The sequence below is a fragment of the Prinia subflava genome, chromosome 8, assembly GCF_021018805.1.
Source record: "Prinia subflava isolate CZ2003 ecotype Zambia chromosome 8, Cam_Psub_1.2, whole genome shotgun sequence".
Taxonomy (NCBI): domain Eukaryota; kingdom Metazoa; phylum Chordata; class Aves; order Passeriformes; family Cisticolidae; genus Prinia; species Prinia subflava.
The window spans coordinates 30,804,571-30,824,570 of record NC_086254.1 but is presented as its reverse complement, the minus strand read 5'-3'; the positions used below and the strand labels follow the sequence as shown (position 1 = coordinate 30,824,570).

The 20,000-nt window shown below is 49.3% G+C and overlaps 1 protein-coding gene across 2 annotated transcripts in view; it reads right to left on the bottom strand.

Moving 5' to 3' along the window:
* Window positions 1-7,230: 7,230 nt before the first annotated feature.
* Window positions 7,231-20,000, bottom strand: part of HNF4A (hepatocyte nuclear factor 4 alpha) — a 36,026-nt gene continuing 23,256 nt past the window's right edge. For both annotated transcript variants that reach the window (XM_063404595.1, XM_063404596.1), the window contains exons 4-10: window positions 17,482-17,588; window positions 14,857-15,016; window positions 11,916-11,999; window positions 11,248-11,403; window positions 10,746-10,982; window positions 9,956-10,078; window positions 7,231-9,308 (exon numbers count right to left, since the gene is read on the bottom strand). In XM_063404595.1, coding sequence (XP_063260665.1) covers window positions 9,166-9,308; window positions 9,956-10,078; window positions 10,746-10,982; window positions 11,248-11,403; window positions 11,916-11,999; window positions 14,857-15,016; window positions 17,482-17,588 — 1,010 coding nt within the window. In that variant the 3' untranslated portion in view covers window positions 7,231-9,165. The remainder of the gene's footprint in view (window positions 9,309-9,955; window positions 10,079-10,745; window positions 10,983-11,247; window positions 11,404-11,915; window positions 12,000-14,856; window positions 15,017-17,481; window positions 17,589-20,000) is intronic.

Genomic DNA, 20,000 nt, shown 5'->3' with positions numbered 1-20,000 from the left:
TATTGTATATATATATATATAATATATATATTTATATATATAGAGAGAGAATATTTTATATATATATATCCCAGGGCCTCTCCCAGCCAGAGCACAGCCCCTTGTTGTGGCCAAGCCGGTACCTGTGAGGCAGCAGCGACCCCAACAGAGGGGAAAAGCAGCCAGAACGGGGCCACAGCACCATCTGCGGGACTAAATGTTAATAAAAGGAGAATTTTGGGGTAGTTTGGCTTTGGTTTGGTTTTTGACAGGACGGAAAACCATGTTATCCCTCAGGAGGTCAGGTGGTGATGCCTGACGTGTCTGCATGGAATTTGTAATAAAAAAAGATGGTCACTCCCAGGTTTGCTGCATTAAAAATGGTTCACCGGGATGTGCTGGGGAGGGGGAAATGCCACGTTTATCCCTACAGATCAAGGGATGCAGAGGTTGATGGCGAACCCCGCAACATCCTGCAGGGGCTGTCCCCAGGCACGGCCGCTCCTCTCTTCCCTCTCGCTGTAAGCCGCGTTCTCAGCCGGGAGAGGGAGTCAAGGATAGCGGGACAAAGAGTGGGAATGCCAGGAGCCCGCAGTGGGAATCAAGGCCCTTTTGTACCGTACAAAATTCAGCTCTGATTTGTTTCTCTGCCAAGGGTTCACCCTTCAAAGTAGAAAACGTTTCAGTGACACTGTACCTGGTAAGAGATATGCCAGCATGCAAACAAATAAAGTGTGTCCTGGGTGTCCACCTGCGCCCCGGGGAAGGGGAATGCTTCCCTTCCAGCCTCATGGTCAAGCCAGACCTGGCAAGCTGGTGCCTGAAGCTGGGTCCAGTTCAGATCTGAGTAAGCTGGACCTGTTTGTGATGTTGCTCCATGCCCTTTCCAGTAGATTTGTGGGATAAATGAGGTTGGAAGGGACCTCAGGAGGACAAGAGATTTTGCATTGCTCCCATTTCCATTCATACAGCTCCTGGGCACGCAGACCTGCAGCACAAGTGTGACAGAAGCATCCAGGTGGGACCTGGAGTCCCAGGTGTGTGCTGTGGAGATGGATCTGTGGCCTCCCAGCTGAGAGGATGACAGAATTTCCTGGATCACCTGATCCACCTAATAGCTGATCTGAGAAAAGGCTTCAAAACACCAAACAGCTGTGAAGTACTGGAGCTGCAAACAGGAATTTATGCTAAAGGTTGCAAAATCTGCTTGGAATTTGCACCTCTCAAACGAAGGAGGAAAATTTAGCAGGGAGGTGACAGTTCCAGTCCTGACTGGTTAATGGCTGCTGCAACAGGGTGTTAGGAGTGAGCAGGGATGTTTGAAAGGAGTGACATGTGAATTAAGCTCTGTTTTGGGGAACAAGAAGGGCAGAAAATAAGAGAGAATCAGTAACAATCAATTGAGAGAGATGGAAAATGAAATTAAGAGCAAGAGGCAGGTGAGAGAGAATGATGAAGGAAAGTAGAAGTGAGGATACTGCACAATGAGGAAGAGCTAGGAGTGAAATATAATCTGGGGATGGCCCCCAAATGAAGTGACTGCCTTATCTCAGCTTTTCTTATGTGGGGAGTGTTGAACTCATGGAGAGCAGTGGGTGTGAATGGAAGTGAAGGGGGTTCAAGCATCAAGCCAAGTTGTTGGGGGAGTTTGAAAATACTGGCACAGGAAATCACAGGAACGGTGGCAAGAGCGTCTGTAATTTACTCTTCCTGGTGTTGGCATCCTGTGACTAGAAACCAGTAAAGGCAGAACCTGTCTATAAGGAAGTAAAAGCGAAAAACTGTAAACAAACATCCAGGAACTGACAGTCCCAGGAGATGTGATAGCTGTGATCTGAATTTAAATTCTCCTTCCTAGGAAGGAGAGTTTTGTCCTTCTCCACTGCATCAGAAGGGAGAAGGACATGCAGCACCACATGCCCACAACCCTCCTCAGCAGAGAGAAGATGAACCTCACCAACTCTGCCACTCCATCACGTCCAAACCTACAATCTTTGCAGGAGTTTTTGTCAGGAGTTGTGTTGTGACCTTGGGAACCACACCTGGAGCCCCGTGGGGAATCCAGCCCTTCTCCAGTTCATCTCTCCTATCACATGTGATTCATGCCTTTCTCAGCTCCACTCCTGGGTGCTCCCATGCTCTGCCGTTGTGTTATAAATGAGTGGCTGTTGGTGTTGGTTGATATTTAATGAAGTCCATGTAATACTCTTCACTTATTTACTTATCCAATCCCAGTCTTAATACCCAGCCTGGGAAAGTTATCTTGGCTTCTTCAAGCTTTTCCACCATTAGCAATAAACGTTTTACAGTCTTGGCAAGCTGAGGCTGAAAAGCGAGAGCATGACTTCAAACAGCACTGTTCACAGAGAAGGCTTTAAACTGATATTAAATCACTAAACTGTGCAAACATAACAGTCCTGTAATAAAGATAATCTGTGAGCAGTTTAGGCCAGGAGGGGCTCTGGTCCTTGGGTTGCAGGTAGAACCTCTGGGCCCCACAATCTACAGAACCCTTTTGGCCAACTCAGGGTCAGAGCAGAGACATTCCTGCTGCAGAGCTGGGCAAGGTCTGCCTGGGTGTGAGGGTTCCCATCTCAAGCCTGAGCTGCTTCTCCTGCACAGTGCAGCAGAATGGGAAGGGCTGTGGGGCACAGCAGTCCCTACTAATCACCCCAGGCAGGGCCATACCAGGCTCCAGACACGGTGCCTGGCTGTGATACAATCCAACAGCTATTCCTCTGTGCTCAGAGGATGAAGTGACTAAGAAAATATGCCTTGAAATATGATAAATATTCCACTCAGGCCTGGAAGTGTGCATCCTCCGGGACAGGCTTCCATCCCTGCTGCCACCCTGCGTGTGGTGGCGTGAGGAGGGGATCTCCCAGGTGGGAGCCCAGCTGGCAGCAGCACACAAAGGGGACCATCCCTGCTCTGCCCATGCCCTCCCCACACACAGATGGCAGGCCAGACCCACAGGCACAACTATGGAAACAGGCATAATGTGCAAATGCACACAAATCTGTAGCATCTGCTGCCAAAGCAGCTGTGCACAGGCAGGCACCACCACCCAGGCACAGAAAGCTGTGCCAAGGGGCTGCCAGACCCTCAGAAAGCCCAGAGTGTGGTGGGACACAGACACACAGCCTCACCCAGCCCAGGCTTTGAGGGAAGACTTCCCCCCTCCTTGGCTTTACCAGCTTCAGGATGAGCAGTGTTTTTGCAAAGGCTTGGTGAGGAATGTGCTTGGCAGGACCTCTGAATGTTTTAAATATTCCAGGATTTCTGTAGTTTAATTTTATAGAATCACAGAATAACTTAGGTTGGAAGGAACCTTTAAAGGTCATCTAGTCCAACGCCCAGTTTGCTCTGAACTGAGCATTTTTTTTCACTGCATTGCATGATGCTCTTGCACACTGGAAGGAGAGCAGCTGTCTCTGAGGCAGGATGGGTCCCTGGCAGGATTAACCCTTGAAAGGGGCTGTGATGGGGCTGCCCAGGGACCTTGGCAGCTGCTCCTTGCAGCCCCTCCATGGCACAGGCTGCAGCTGTCGGAGCAGTAGAAACACTCGGGTTTGATCCTGCAAGAAACCAGCTGGTAAATGGTGGAGGATTCTTTCCAGAGGCAGAATGAGGGAAGCATTTCTGGGCTGGACTGGGTGCTCCAGCTCTTGGGACTTTCAGCTTGGGGTTCATCTGAAGACCCTATATCAGTGGGAAGGAGTGAAGCAGGGCTGGGTTTTAGAGTAAGCCCTGAGTGATGTCTTTGTACATCCTTGGGGTGGAGGAATGCAGCTGCATGATGGACTGTGAGGGGAAGAGCTGCATGCCAGAAATAGCAGGATTTCAATAGAAAATGGAAGGCTGGAGCTGACTCCACTGCCCCCTCAGTGGGCATGCAGCACAGCAGGTCTCCCCTGTGCTCTCTCAGGTGAGAAAGTGGCACTCTAACCCCACACCTTAGAATATGGTTAAGAGAGGGCTCAAACCCACTCAGAAGTGAGGATCCCAATGGTTATCCTTTATCTGTGCTGGAAGTGCTGTAGCTCTGAGTCAGGCATTCTAGGTTTGGCACTAAGGTTTCTCTTTGCTGCTTCTGCCTCAAGCTTTTTTTCTCAGTGGCTTGTCCCTGCAAAACAGCTCTGAGTGGATTCCAGGATATGCATGAGCCAGTGTGCTCCATGTCAGTGGTTAATGGTAAGTAACCCATCAGCAGGATTAATTAAAAAGAGGTTTTAAGGCACAGTGACATTTTGCAGAGTCCTAGAAAGGAACAGAGTATTATGAGTTACTTTATTGTAATGACTTTCCCTGTCAGTGAGGGGAAACATGTCATGTTCCAGCCAGTGCTGACACCTGGGTTGGCAGCAGCAGAGAGGAATTCCTGTCTGACTTGGGATGCTTTCTGTGGTGGCTGTTTACCCAGGCATTCCCTCAGGCACCTCTTGTGCTGTTTCCTGCGCCCAGAGCAGTTTCTAGGAGGAGCAGGGGAATCACAACAGCTCCCCCAGACCCCTCATCTGGTGTGGGGTCCCCCAGGCTCACAAGAGGTGCCTGGTCTTTGTGCATCCGTGGGGTCCCAAGGGACTGCAGGTCCCACCAGGCAGATGTGAGGGGCTGGAGTGGAGCCTGGCAGCAGAGCCCGGGGCTTTGTGCAGCCCATGACTGAACTCCAGGTTAGGGGTGCCCTCAGGCCTCTGGAAGGGTTTGGTCACAATCAGGCAAGCCTGGCATCCCTCTAGATCCAAAGCTAGAGTGAGCTGAGGAAATACAGTTCCCAAACCTCCTTCTTTCCCAGCTTTTCTTCCCAGCTCTTCTTCTCCTGGGTCTGAACTGGGAGCACTCTGTTGGTCCAGCAGCCTCTTCTCTCTCACAGGACACTGAACTGCAGGTCGTGGCTGCAGAGTTGTTTGTGCCAAGCTCTCCTGCTCACTCTCACATAATGAAGCTGACAATATATTGCCATCTTTATTGGCCTGGCTGGCAATTTTTCAGGTGCTAGGTGTGTTTATGATTGTCAGGGTCACCCCTCAATTTGGAATGGGGAGAGGGATTTTAGACATACCCACCACACCTCACCATTCCTCCTCCAGCCTCTCTGAGTGGAAAGGACTTGTGCAGTGTGTGGCCTGAGCTCCCCAGTGGGGTGGTGATATTTGCATTAAGCCCAGAGGGAACAGGCCAGCCTGGCACATGGAATTGCCTGGCTCAGCAGTGCCACGTTGCTGAGCTGTCCCTGCTGCCTCTTGGTGTTCATGATTATCTGTGCCTGTGTGTGCACTTGTAAGTTTAATAGCAGCAATAGTTGCTTTTGTCAGAGATGATATGCAGGCCATAAAACTTGTTTGCCTTTTTTTCCCCCCTTCCCACTAAGATATGAAAGCTGTGGAAAAGGCTCCAAAGCCTGCTGGCTCTTTCAGATGGAAGTTATATAAGGAATATGAAAAGAATGCATTTCATAGTGGCCAAAGGACCTAAAAATACCACTTTCACAGATCTTTGCTTGGACATCATGAAAAGATTCTGCAGCTGGAGATGGTGCTCTCCAGGAAATCATCCCTAGGCTGAGCTGCAGGCACAGAAAGCTCTTGTGTTCAAAAGCAACGTAAGAGAAGATGTGTGGTTGTTAATCCTGAGAGCAGCCATCTCCTGTGACCTGGGACATGGCCTGTAGCCTCCAGGGAACCCACCAGGACAAAGCACAGCCCACGAGTGTCAAGACCAGTGTTTCAGGATGATTCCAGGCTGGAGTGACAAAAGAGGTGAGAGTTTGGATTGAGGACACAATTAAGGACAAGGCTGTTTCTGGGGCAGTTCATGTTGGTTTTTTTTTTCCAAGTGAGCTGAATCCAGCAATAAGAAATCTCCTGTAGGAACTGCACTGATTTAAGATTAACCAGGAAAAGGGCAACCTTTATAGAGCAGTTCATGGGAAGGAGTCCAGGAGAATTTATTGCTTCAAAGATTTGATACTACATATATGGAGTTTTTAGGGCTTATACCCAGGTAAAACCAACCATGAATCACAGCAGATGAGTCCCAGGTGGTTTTTATTCCTCATTAAAAAGAATGAACAAACTCCCTTTCTTTCTCTTGACTGGACTAACCCCTCAGTGTGTGTGCTGGGATAACATGTCTTGTTATCCCTGCCTTTGGCAGGCATTCAGCAGTGGTGCTGGGGCTTTGGATCATCACAGGTGCACAGGCAGTGAGGGCAGGTTATTTGAGATCTGTCCTGTTCTCCCAGGTCCTTCACCCTGAGTGGAGACAGGCTCTAAATTCTGTCTCCACAGAGCCCTCAAACACAGCCTGGATCTCACCTCTGCATCTCCTCCCTGCTGGCACTTTTCACCAGCATGACTGTCACTGGGAAGCCACTGGGTGTGTTAATGGGATGGAAAATCAGTCTGCTTCTCATCCCTTGTACCTCAGATGGGACTGCCCACCTCAAATCCCATCAGAGGTGAGAGATGGGGGAACACAAGGGCCAACTCCTGCAGACCAGAGCTGAAAATGCTGGATGTTGTCTCTGCCCAGAGACCTAATCTTTACAGCCATCTACACCCCTCTTCCTGTTCTTTTCCTGGCATGCTGCAGCTGAGCACAGCCTCCCATGGTCAGAAAAGCAGGTCATTAACAGCCTTCTCTAATTGCCAGTGTATTTCTTTACCTTTACAGCCAGTGATAAATTGATTTTCACTTGATCATCTTACTGTGCCCCATAGGCTCAGTGTGGCTCCCACCTGCTGCCAGCAGTAGGGTGGCTGTGTTTGAAACAAAGGACAATCACCCACCCCAAAGTGCTCAGAAATTACCTTTGAAATACAAGAGGGACATAAAAATGAACATGTTTGAAATGTGAATAACGTATTTTAGCTTCCTTTGCTTGGCTTTCAGAACATGGTTACTTCAAGCCTTTAAGCTCCCTGGAATCAAGAAAGCAAATATTTATTCTTCATGTTTGTTTTTCTTTTAATGAAAATTGGGATTGCTATTCAATCTTATGATTCCAGCACACGTGGCTTCAGGACAGACACCAGCTAGCATTGGGCTTGCCAGGAAATAGTGACAGCTGGCAACAGCATCAAGCACTTGTTTGGGCTTTTTTTCTCCATACACATATGTTTTGTGCTCAGACCAACAGGGAAGTTAGCCCCTTGATTTAAAATAAATCCTCCCAGAATAAAGAGATCCATCTGTCTGGGAAAAGTTAGAAAATATTTTTGCATTTATTTTTTTTTTTTTTTTTTTTTTTTTTTTTTTTTTTTTTTTTTTTTTGATGACTACAAACTCCTGTGAAGAAATATTCTTCTGTTTCCATTGGAAGGCAGAAACCAGCAAAAATTAATGTACAATATCGAGGAATACTTGGTGCAAATGGACCAAAAAGGATTCCCCACAAAGTATGTCTACATACAGGAAAACAGTTTGCTGCTGTTGGAAAAGACAGCCTGGTTATTACAGGGTTGGGGTTTTTTTTTTTTGCATTTAATCTCCCAATTATAAATAATCAATGTGATTTACAAAATAATTTACAGAAAATGATTGGATTCATCATTGCAATAAATTACTTGGTGCGATGCCACCAGCATTGAGACCATACAACGCTTCTGACACCGCCAGCACGAGGTGGTTCATTTTTGCATTGGAAATCAAGGGACAGACCTGCAGCTCCTCTGGCTGAGCTGGCTCAGATCTGTCCCCACCAGAGACCTCTTGGCAGCCGTGGTCACCATCCTCATCCTCCCGAGGCAAGCAAGGACTCAGGGCTGCAGAGGCACAGGGCTCTGGGAACTGCAGCCCTGCTGGCACCTGGGGCAGGAGGGCTCCGTTCCTGGATTCAGCTGTAAACCAAAGGTCAGATCCACAGGTTTTGGCACAGGCAGGCACAGAGGGGCAGGGACAGGGGCAGGGCAGGCAGACCCAAGGGGCTTGGGTGAGACAGGGTTATTGCCTGATCTCTCTTGCTTTTCTCTGCAGCAAAGAATTGTATTTTTGAGGTTGGTGCTCTCAAACACTCTGAGGTCTGAAGGAGTCATAATGAATTATTATCATATTATGAAGACCTATAAATCTGTTATCACCCACTCACTCTAAGCTGAAGGAGTGGCACTGCATGGAGTAGATTGTGTGGCACATCTTAGCATTAAAGTTGGGTCTGAACTGGCATCCTGGGTGCCAGTGCTCCCAGCATGGAGAAAACCCAAGACCTTGGTCCAATCTGTGAGGCTCAAGCTTTTCTCACCCCATAGGTCTCTCCCCTTCCTACATCTTTCCCTCAATTCCTTCCAAATAGACATCCAGTGGTCTTCTTCTGACTGCTGAGGAGCAGTAGTTGGGCCGGCGATATTTTGGGCAGTGCAGCCAGCCTGTAAAGGGGTGACCCCATCCCATCAGGTGAAATCCCTGGAATCCCATGGTCCCTCAAATCCCCAGGAGGCAGTGAGTGGTGCAAGGGACGGGCTTGGCAGTGGTTACTTCTCCGAGCATTGTGAGAGGGCAGGCATGGCATGGAAATATCAAAACCCCTCAAGAGGCAGAGGGATGTAAATAGTGCAGTGTCTTGGTGGGCCAGACCTTGTCCCAGCATCAGCTGAGGAGATTTGTTAGATCTGGCTGGGAGCCTTAGTGTGCTGAAGGGTGACACCGTGCAAAGACCTGGGACTAGGCAAGGCTGAGGAGCAGCTCTGGCAGTGCTGCCTGGGCAAACCCCATGTGCTTCACCTGCTGTGATGCTCCTGGGGGAGCTTCCACCTCCACCAAGTCTGGCTGGACTGGGGACTGTCAGGGGAGCTGGCACAGCTGTGGGAGGGAAGCCCTCCACTCCCATGGCTCAGGAAATTGTTCTGCTGTGTGCTGAGCCAATGCTGAGGCGGCAGTGGGGCGACAGCCTGTCCCCAGCCAGTCACTGTGACCTCCCCACAGAGGGAGGCAGGAATCTGGCCCTCTTTACAAGGACTGAGGGTTTCAGCAAGGCTCCAGCCTTAGTTCTGGGTCTCTGGGGCTGCCCATGGCACATGCTGTCCGGAGCTGCAGGAAGACAGCTTCTGGTGGCGGTCAGTCTGATAAGCAAGTCCGTGTGTTCGTGCCCAGGGACCTCTGGATGGCTTCTCTTTTCACAGTGGCACAGTGACTTTGGGCTTTTCTCCCACACAGTGTTCCCAAGGAGGCTGGCTGCTGTGGGGGCTGCTAGATGACCTCCTGTTTTGTGATGGCAGGCTGTGGGATGGACGTGGGCTGCTTTGCCACGGTTGCAATGGCTCCAGGCAGCAGCTTGTACTGCTCTGATCCTGAGCCCGCGGGTGGAGACGGCTGTGGAGTTTCTGGAGTAGCTGAAGAGAGAGAAACCAAATTAAGAGAGGGTCTCACAAACTTGACAGCACTGGGATCTGTCCTCAGTCGTGCAGGTTCAGATATCAGCACAGCAGAGGCTCTCTAGGGCTTGTGTGTTTGCTGTAAGGCAGCCCAGACATGCAGGCATGGTTTGATGCCTCAGGAGAACCACAATAACCAACATCAAAGAAGGGGAGCTGCTGTTTTAACCTGTACTAACCACATCTTTGGTCAGCCAAGGTCATCTCAGCACAAGGTCCCCAGTGGTGGCCCCATGTGGTGGGCCAGATCCTCCTGTGTTTTTGGAGAGGACAAACTGAGGTGTGTCTGAAGCACTCAAGGGAAGAGGAGCCTTTCCACTGATTTGACTAAGCTCTGGATAGGATCATTCATCCCTTAAGGGCCATGTAAAAGTTACAGTCTGCCAAGGAGTATCTTGTTGAATCAGTTAGTCTGGCCTAATCTAATCTAACCCACCTCTCTGTTTGTCTTTCCCTCCTTTCTGCATAGGAATTTCTCACACGCTCATTACCAGAGACTTTGTCTTGCTTGCAGATTTCCTTTCAAGGTAGAAACCACCTCCCTGGGCAGACTGGAAAGCTCCAGGTCTCTCCTGGGAGCTCCCTGTCTCTCTGGAGATACTCACACATCTGCCCGTTGTGCATCTGAGGAGGCATTGTGTTGGCCACAATGACGTTTGTTCCCAGGTTCTCCTGGATCAGGTGGGGGTGCAGGGGGTGGTGGGCGTGCGGCGTTTCACCTGATGAGCCTAGGAACATGCACAAGACATTAATTGCCACAATGGCAGGAGGAGACAGTTCAGATGGGCAGACCCACTGCACCCAAATGTCCAAGGCTTTGTGCACCCTCTGCTTGTGTACAGGTGACTGGAGCACACCCTTCCCTTTTTCCTCCATGGATGCCTTGAACTAACTAACCCCTGCTGCCTGCTGGTCCTCTTATACAGGATTATCTTCCTTAGTCACACCTCCACGTGAAGAACAGCACAGTAGGAACTTTTCATTTTGTTTTGTCCCATTGGATGCTCTCTCTAGAAAATCTAGGATGTTCTTTCAACCTGAGCTTTCAGACCTTTTTGTTTTGATGAGTCCCTTCTGACAGAAGAGGATTGGTGAAATGTTTGCCAGGTAGGAGTCTGGGGAGTGCACAGCAAAGTTTTTCCATGTGCAGAGGGCTGGGGATGCCTCTCGGTAAACAGAGGCACAGCTAATGCATCTCTTTAGGTGAGAAGAAGTAGAGGACTCTTGGTTAGCCCTGTCAAGGACAGGGGAGATGATTTTGTGTGAGTCAAGGGCTGACCTGCAGACTGGGTGTCTGTAACTTTTCTAGACAGGGAGCAGTGACTAAGCAGGGCCTCAAGGGGACAATAACCAGGGAAGGCTGAGAGGCCTCTTGTCGGAGCCTCAAGCACTCACCTCCCAGCAGCATCTCCTGCAGCAGGTTGTCAATCTTGGCCATGCCAAAGAGCTTGACGAACTGGATCTGCTCTATCATCTGCCAGGTGATGCTCTGCAGCACGGGCAGCAGCAGCAGCAGCTCCCCGAAGCGGCCGCGCGAGTCGTACTGGCGGTCGTTGATGTAATCCTCCAGGCTCACCTGCACCTGGTACCGCATCCGCTTGATCTTGGACGGGTCACTCAGCCCCTTGGCGTCTGCAACACAGCAAACCCTGCAGGCTGCCTGCCCGGAGCTGCCTCTCAGTGAAGGCTGGGCACAGCCTGAGGTGAGCTGATTGCCCATCATCTGCTGTGATGGACAATTTTTCTCTTCTTGGACTGACTGCTCCCCTCCCTCTCTAAGAACAGTTTGGCCCAGAGAGGAGACCAGGCAGCATTTCCACCACTTAGGACCAGTGTCAGTCAGCATAATCCAGAACTAGGCCCCTCTGATGGTAACCCTCACCAAGCTGGGGCATACCTGGGTCAAAGAAGATGATGGCCTTCAGGCAGGCATATTCATTGTCATCTATCTGCAGCTCCTGGAAGGGCAGCACCAGCTCGTCCAGGATGCGGATGGCCACACGGTTCACCTCCACCAGCTCGGGGCAGTTCCGGGGGATGATGTGATCATTTCCTTCAGACAAGCAGCACAGACACCATCACCCTGTCATAGCCCAGGACTTATCTGGGGTGACAAGGAGTTCAAAATGCAGGTAACTAATGCTGAGATAATTAAGGGGGTGGAGGAATTAAGGAGTTCCTCCTTCAGCCCCTACCCTGTCTCAGAACACCAGAAATTTTGATCTGTTTTGCCAGAGCAGCTTCTCTTTACACAGGAGCCACTCAAGTGAGATAAAGCTGACCAAAGAGTGAGAGCTGTTTTCTCAACCCCACCACAGCTGCTTACACAAACCTGGGGGTGCACCATGAATGTTCACACAGTCCCCAGCTTTGCCACATGTGATGCCAATGTCAGCCAGGCTTAGCTGCACCCAAAGGTTGTGCTGGGCTTCCTAAAATACAGAACAGCTCAAGCCACCACCCTTGCAAAAAGGATGTCCACAAACACTGAACCACCCTCTCCCTCACCCCAGCAGGAGAGTGTCACAGAAGCAGATGGGCTGGGAGCAGAAGTGCAATTTTTACCTAGCAGCAAGACATCCTTGAACACCATGGACCTCTTGGCAGCTCCCAGTAACAGATGCTCCCCTGCGTGTGCACGTAGCAGTGCTACCTGCAAGGGCAAGGAAAAGTTACTTGGGTGATGCAGAGACTGAGACAAAGCTGTGATTTCATGTGAGCAAATGGGAAAGCTCAGCATTCCTGTACTGCACTCTAGGATGGAGAGTGAGGGCCCCTCTTCAGTTACAGGCACAGAAAGAGACCAAAAAATGGTCTGTGCTAAACCAGTTATAAGTCCAGAAAATCAGCAGACAGCACCTGAAATATCCCATATTTAGGACACATGTCATGATAGGCTGTCCCAGGGCCTCCCACCAGTGTGGGCTGTTTGCAGACAGCTGCTACCAAGTGCACAACCAGGGACCACACTCCATCCAGGGAGGTGGGGAGAAGGGCAATCCCCTGCTGTTGGACAGTTGCTGTCCCTCTGGGCTGTGCCCACCTCTGCTGAAATCACACCCATGGGGACCCGTGTCCAGCTGATCCCTGGGGTCACTCCCTGGCCATTCATCCCCTCCACAGCCACAGGAATTGGGGACAGGGAAGCCAAAGAGATGTTTTTCTCCCCTGATGTTAATGATTGAAGTGTTTCACTTTACACCCTCCAGTGGCTCCTGAGAATGTTCTGAATCTTTTGCCCTCCTTCAGTTAAAAATTTCAGAGATTTAGGCAGAAAGAGAAGTTAACAATTGGACATCCTGACACAGAGGCTTCTTAATGTCCAGCCAGGAGCTTCTGCTGGAGAAAACAACCATTAAACATTAATAGAGAACTGCTGAAAAGTATGTCCTGATGGGAATGGTCCCCTTTTCCAGTGCGTTAGCCTCAGCACCTGTCAAAGCCAAGAGAAGTTCTACCCTACCAGAAATGCCAGGAGAATGTATCACCCACAGAAGAGAGCTCTGGTTAGAAAAGATGCTGATGTCTAGGAGAGTTGGGTTTTTTTTCCCTCCCAGATGGTAAAAAAGGGTATGCAAAACAAACAGAGTAGAGATCCTTACAAAAAGACCGAGCACACATGATACTGGGGAATCTTATCTAGATGCCAAAATCTAGCCTCTCTCTATTGCTGTCCAAACATGGGTGGATATGTTAGCTGAGCTGCCTGGAATTACCAGAGCTGCACAAAACTGAGCTTTCCTACCTGACAAAACTTTGACAAGGAAAAAACTGCCAGTCCCAGGGGGGAATGAAGCTCTCACCTAGAAATCTCTTGCCTATTGCAAATTCAAGACAGTTCACTTTTTAACCACGTCTTTTGTGTCCACAAAATTTCCTTCTTTGAGCAGGGCTAAAGAGAATAACTTCAAGAAAGCCAAACCATCTCATTTGATATTTGTTCTTGCAGTGATGAACCAGAGATACATTGTTCCACTGTGAACCAGGATAAATATACAGTTGTAACACAACAGAGAACTTGGACTTTGAGATGAAATGGCTTTGCCCCACCAAACATGGTAGTTTTGACATTTTGGTGCAGAAGGAGAAGGAGGGGTTGGGTATGATCTTTTCTACAAAAGGAGATCTATTTCATGCCTCTGGAGCAGCCTCTCCCTGGTGGGAAGGCAGGGTTCAAACTGTGCCATCTTTAGGTTTTGTTTCTCCTTTGAGGAATTTTGCAGCTCCACAACTGTAAAATGAACTCATGTGGAAGCTGCTGTAGTTTGCAGAGTTTAGGGCCACTGTTCCAAAAGGCACAAGGTTGTGATGGGTTGTGCAGAGCTGCCCAGGTCTGTGCTGGCCTGCAGCCTGTTTGCCATGTAAATGGCATTTGCCACTGGAGTCCAGTTTGGTTTCCATAAGTTATGACTTGTATTTTCCTTAACAATTTAACAGATTTCTTATAATTTTAAACAATTCAGCACTTGCACACCATAGAAAAGAAGGAAACATGCTCCCATTTTAAGAGCACTGGATTCCCCAGAGCTCTGGGTGCTGCTGGGTGGTTACTAAAGAGCTCAGATTTAGGATTTAGGGGGTTTTGATCAGCTGGATACTCTCAATTGGATATCCTTTTTCTTCATTTTATAAAAATTACCTCTAGGTCAATAGGGCTGGAGGCTGGTCCTAGCTGAAGAGAACACATGCTGGTTTTGTGACTGTACACTGGACAGACTGGAAATACCTTCCCACCTGACAGGACCTGTGCTGGCCCTGCCAGAAGTGCTATCCCAGCCACATGGGCTGTTCAAGGCTGGGCACACATCGTGTCCTTCAACACCTCTGAAATTTAGACTTCCATGGGAGACCTCTCCTTGTACCCTTTTGAGGCTGCCTGAGATCCTGCAGTGCAGTTCTACAGAGGACACCAAACCCATTGTGCTTATCTTCACTAGGGAACCCACAAATGTCATTTTAGTAATTTCTGTTAAATGCAAATATATTCTTGCTTTTTAATCCTGGAAAAAGATTTTCTACTGTCTTGGGAGCAAACTAGTGTTCATCTTCAAAATTCCACGCTGGGAGCATGGATACAAACATACCTCAAGTCAGGAAGCAGCAAGAGACAGGCAGATTTTAAGTTTTGGGCAGACCTTAGGCCAGAAATCTCCTGCTAATTCTGATTACCCCAAGCATTTGTATAGCACTTCAGGTTTTCAAAGTGCTGCGCAAACCATAATTAATAAATGACTGGCTGACCCCAAAATGCTCATCTGGTAACGACCCAATTCAAGCTCAGTGTTATCTGGCAGTGCTCATGGGCTGATTAGCAGCACATGCAATGGCCCGTGCTGGCATTGTATGGATGCCTGGCCTGTGCTGGCATTGTATGGATGCTGCTCCCAATCAGCTGCAGCAGCCAGGATAACAGAGTGCACAATGAGCATTTTCTTTGAAGGTCTCAGCTGGCTTTGGCTCCCCGCTGCCTTTAGCAGGGCACAGCGAGGTGGGGTGGATGGGGGACTTGCCTGGTCATCCAGGGGCAGCTCACAGAACGGGGGGATGTACTTGGCCCACTCCACCAGCACCAGCAGCTGCTGCTTCATGGACTCACACACGTCAGAAATGTTGGCAATCTTCTTCCCTCGGATGTCTCCATTGAGCACAGGAACCGGGGATGATATCTGGAAAGAGAGAAGAGATCCTTCAGCTTTCAGAGAGGAAAGTCCCCAGCCCATGGGTTGTGTTGATGCAGACTCCAGAAATTATAATTACACTTTTCTGTTGCACACACCCAGCTCCCAGAATAGGTGACCCAACAAGACTCATTTAAACTGGGATCAGCCTGGGGATCTGTGAACATGAAACGCTGCAGAGCAGAGGCTGTGGATCATCTTGATAAACTGTAATGCCTTGAATAGACTGGAAAGCACAGAAGAAACATTCCTGAAGCCAGGCTCTTCCTCCCACTGAACAAATGTGCTCAGTCAAGATCCAGGAGGGAACAGAGGGGTTTGTGTGGCAGTCAGCCTCACCAGCAGAAAGAACACGTCCACCCAGTGCTGCTGCACGAGCTACCTGGTGCCACCAAAGTGCAGAGCACTGCTCCCCTTCCACCCTGCTGCAGAGGCAGTGCTGGGGCAGAGCTGCAGTGTCTGCTTTCCTCAGGAGGCAGGCAGGCTCTGCTCCTCTCCTGAGTCATCATGAGCAGACCAGGACACAGCTCTCCATGTCTGACATTGCTTTCTGTGAGCACCAGGTCATTCGTATTAGACATCACCCATTCTGAATAGCTTGAGACCGACTTTAAAGATAACATTCTCCCACTTCCCATTTGCTTTTGGGTCCTTTTGGCAAAACTGGGCAAGTACAAACATGCCCACAACGCAGGTCACATTTGTTACATGGGGAATTGTTTGTGATTGCTTCATTTGCATAGGACAAACCTGACAACTCTGCAAATACTGTCACACAGAGCTGGACAGAACATCTCCCCCAAACCAGGCACCCAACCTCCTGCCTGCTTCTCATGCATAGCTGCTCACCCAGGTCATCTAAAAATTTGCCCTTAGTCACTACTTTATCCTCATGCTTCTGTAAGCAATTAACTCAACCCCATCACTGCCCTCTGCCTGCCCTCTGTGCTCTTGTACAACATCAGCTCTTCCTGTCCTACTCCTGCCAGCATTTTCAGCTCTGGACCCTGCCAGCCTCCCCAAAGAAATGCAATTCAAATACCACCTGCATTTTTATTTTTTTCAGGTTGCACTACCTGGAGGCTTTCCAGCTCACCAGCTATTATTGAATAAATAAGATTGTAAAAATCTCACCATGTATTACCCTAATCAGAGGGCCCGGAAGGCTTAGCAAATAAATAAAGACCTCTGAGTGAGTGACCCCAGATCCTGGAGAAAGCAGCTCCTCAGCAGTATCTTGTTCTAATTAGCCAGGCACATAAAAGTTACCAATTACCGTGCTGGAGCCTGCCTTGTTTAATGAGTCTCTCTGTGCTCTGTGGGGGAGCAGGAGCTCCCCTGGATTTATCCATGGCTGTAGTTTTTATCAGCAGACCCTGCTTACATGTGATGGCACTGCAGGACTCTGAGCCCCAGAAATGTCCTTCCCTTGTAGATTTGGTGACATGAGACCCTGTTATCCCACACCTCTGGGAGCGGCACCAATCTTATTTTTATAGGGTGTAGAAATATATTAGGGCCTACATAGGACAAGGTGAGATGTGGGATGAGTTTGGATGTGCTTTTAGTGTACAAGGTTGGCCCTTGGCCCTTCTGGCACATCCCCTCCTTGGGGAAGTGGACCTTACATCCTGAGCCTAACGTGGAGCCCAGAGCACAGCACGTCCAGTCCTGGAGCATCTCCCAGGGTTGTGTGACCCTTGAAGCAGCCTGGACTGCCAGCTCAACCCCCTGTTCATCTTCCCCAGGACACAGAGTGCTGCTCTCCCCAGCTCCCGTGGAGAGAGGCAGCTCCTGCCTCCAGCACAGCCCCATCCTCATCACTTGTTCTCACAGACAAACCCTCCCTGCAGGCTGTGTGTGCCCCTCCTGCCCTGTGTCCTCCCAGGGAGTGCTGAGCTCTGTACACCATTTGCAGTACCCAGTCTCTTAAATCAGAGCTGTCTTCTCAATGTGAACACTTTAGGAAATGAATCTTGGCAGGATGCGAGTGGAAACACAGAATTTCAAGCAAGCACCGGAAAAGGTGTCTGCATAAAACAAGCAGGAAACTGATTCCTCATGAAACTGTGCAGGAATCCAAAGCTCCTAACAGCTCATGGGGAAGGGAGGCTGCTCACGCAAGGCCAGCCCCTCCTGGGCTTAGGCAGCCACAGCTCTTCGGATTGCAATGATTCCACCCTGTTTTCTTCCATCAGGCTCTCCAGCCTTCCTGTGTCCCCTTAAAGCAGAACAAATCATTGCCTATTGTTACAACTGAGATCTGGACTAAGGAGATTTAAAGCAATGGTTTCAGGTAACAAATTATTTCTGAAAAATTAGTGTGGAGTTGGCAGATAAGCCACTTAGAAAAGAGGTGATAATTTGAGGACTTAGCTATGAAATATTCAGCTGGCTCTGCAAGCCAGGTAGTGCCTGATGCTTTTGTATTTGCCAAAAGAAAGAAGAGGTACCTGCTGTGCCAGGGCTTCTGCGTGCAAGAGGGCGTTGATGGAGGGCAAGCTGCTGTCCTCGTAACTCGATCTGCGGGTGCTGATTCGGTCCCGTTCGTTCTGTACAGCTGCAAGAGAGGATTTTGGCTGAGCTGCAGCTCCTTCATGGCACTGCACTCTGAAAACTAGCACAGACTTTTGGCGTTCCCCTTCCTTAGCTGCAGTTTCCCAGGTTCCCTGCCAGGCAGGGTGGAGGTGCAGCTGTGTCTGGTTTGTATGGGGTGCCAGCAAGAGCTGACTACATCTGGTGGATCTGATTTCTTATTTGCTTTACTAGACTTTCCAGGGATGGGGTTGATTCCGAACCCAAACACCTGTAGGGTTCAGTGGGGAAAATTTCCTGGCAAAGGGTCTGAGGGTTTTGATTTCATGATATGGGGTTTGAAATGCCATGGTCATGTAGGCAGCCCAAAGCTGATGTGTGAAATGGAGGAGTATCTGCAAGGTTTCCTTGCCCACATGACTCCTGTGAGCTCCATTCAGAAAGCTGTTGCACTGGGTAGGTGTAGCTGGAAAACTTCTACAACTATAATAAGGAAGGAAGTACAGAACTGCTCCTGCTTATCCATCCAGAGCATAAGAGCTGTCTTGTACCTTATTGTAAAAGCATTCCAGGACGGGTTTGACCCCAGTGCCTCCCTGTTTGGTCTAGTCTTAAGAGCCTTGAGGGCTTTGAAGGGGAAGATTTGCCTGCTCTGTCTCTCACGAGGCCTGGGCTGGCCATAACTCACCTGTGGGCCTGATATTTTGGGACCCTTAGAGATTTTAGCCTGCTGGTAGCTGCTAACTCATTCCCAAGGGAAAAGTTTCTTAGGAAAGCTTCTTCCCAACACAGTCTTGGCAAAACAACTATCCTTTCCCAAAACAAGCTTTCTCCAGGTGGTGTTTTACGTTTGGCTGTTTCTCTAGTTTAACCAATGGGATTGGGGAGGTGTCATTCCTGTTCACCAATCATGTTAAGTCTGTATCAGAACACCTTATAAAATTAGACAATTAAAGCCTTTTTTATGCTTTTTGCCTTCTGAAATATTTGGAGTTTTTCATCTTTTGTTCGTGTGCAGTAGCAACGCTCACCCTGGCCACGCCAATAGCCCAAGTCAGCTATTGATCCATGGCAGGGGAACAGCACAGTCCCTGCCTTGGGCTGGTGTCTCCCTGGATTGATATGTTCTGGATGTATAAATCCTCCTGATAAAAGGCAATAAGGAGGCTGGGCTGGGAGAAAAGCCCTGCAGTCAGCAGCTGTAAATAGGAGCTCTCAAGGTTATGCTGCTCGTTATCAGCAGCAGGCCCCCGAGTTCAGTCACGCCATGATGTTTTCCAAATGTTTGCTCAGTATTAGCTGGTCATGCACCTAATGTAACTTCTATTGAATATTAACAGACAACAGCACAGCTCTGGGCAGGGGATGAGCTGCATGGGCAGGAGGATTCCTATGTTCTTCAGGAAAAGTCAAGAAAAGTTGCTTGTGATAACTCATCCCGTTTTGCATGGAATAAATGTTCCTGCTCAGAGGTTTTCCTGCAGCCACCAGTGTCCCACTGGTACTTCCCTGTTGTCTTCGAGGACCCTTTTACTCCACAGTTTCTCTTTGAGGTGATGTGAACTGGGAGGAGCATGGGGTTTAATTTCCCTGCATGGAATAATAGGGCCAAATGCCTCCCAGTTGTCCCCTTGCAGATGTGAGTGGGGTGAGCTCTGTGGGATGCCTCTGCTCCTGGTAGTTTGTCCCTCTACTAACAGGACCACCATCACCAGGTTTTCCTGCCACCTCTCGAAATGGGGCTAAACAAGGAGAAAATCCTGCCATGGGGACCTGTAAGGGCTGCAGAGACAGGGAGGTAAGGAAGCTGAGGGGGTGAGCATGGGCCATGCAGGGACATCTCTTTCATACAGTTAAATAGTAAAAAAATGCTTCACTTTACTCTGGATCCTTTCTGCTGTGGCTGAAACTAAACTAAGCTCACTGCCTCTCTGCAGAGGGTCAGCAATAACCTGTATATCTATCAGGAAAAAAAGGTGCAAAATGTCAGTGTGAATTTTGCTGGACTCACCCATCCAGCTGTGGATTTTGTGGTCACTCTGGGACAAAAGCACTTGGAGCAGGTTTACCAAAGTCTTTCCAAATTTCCAGGCCTTCTTTGAAGTTTCTGCTCCTCAGTGATGTGGAAAAGCATTCCCAACCCCCTCCCATGGCCTGGCTGCATGGGAGCCCAGGTGATGTGTGTGTCAGTGTGAGCAAGAGTGAGCTGGGTGTGATTTGTGTGCACAAGCACGGGCAGCTCTGAGCCACAGGCATGGACTGCCCTAAATCCCCCTGTGGTGGGGGTCAGGATCTGTGTCCAGGAGAGCCCCATGAGGGAAGACAGGGCTAAGGTGGCTGGGACAGTGTGCCCCTGGCAGGGGCCAGCCTGGGGCTGCAAGGGCTTCCTCAGACACACACAGCATGAGGGACTGCTGCTGGGGGAGAGCCACAGGCA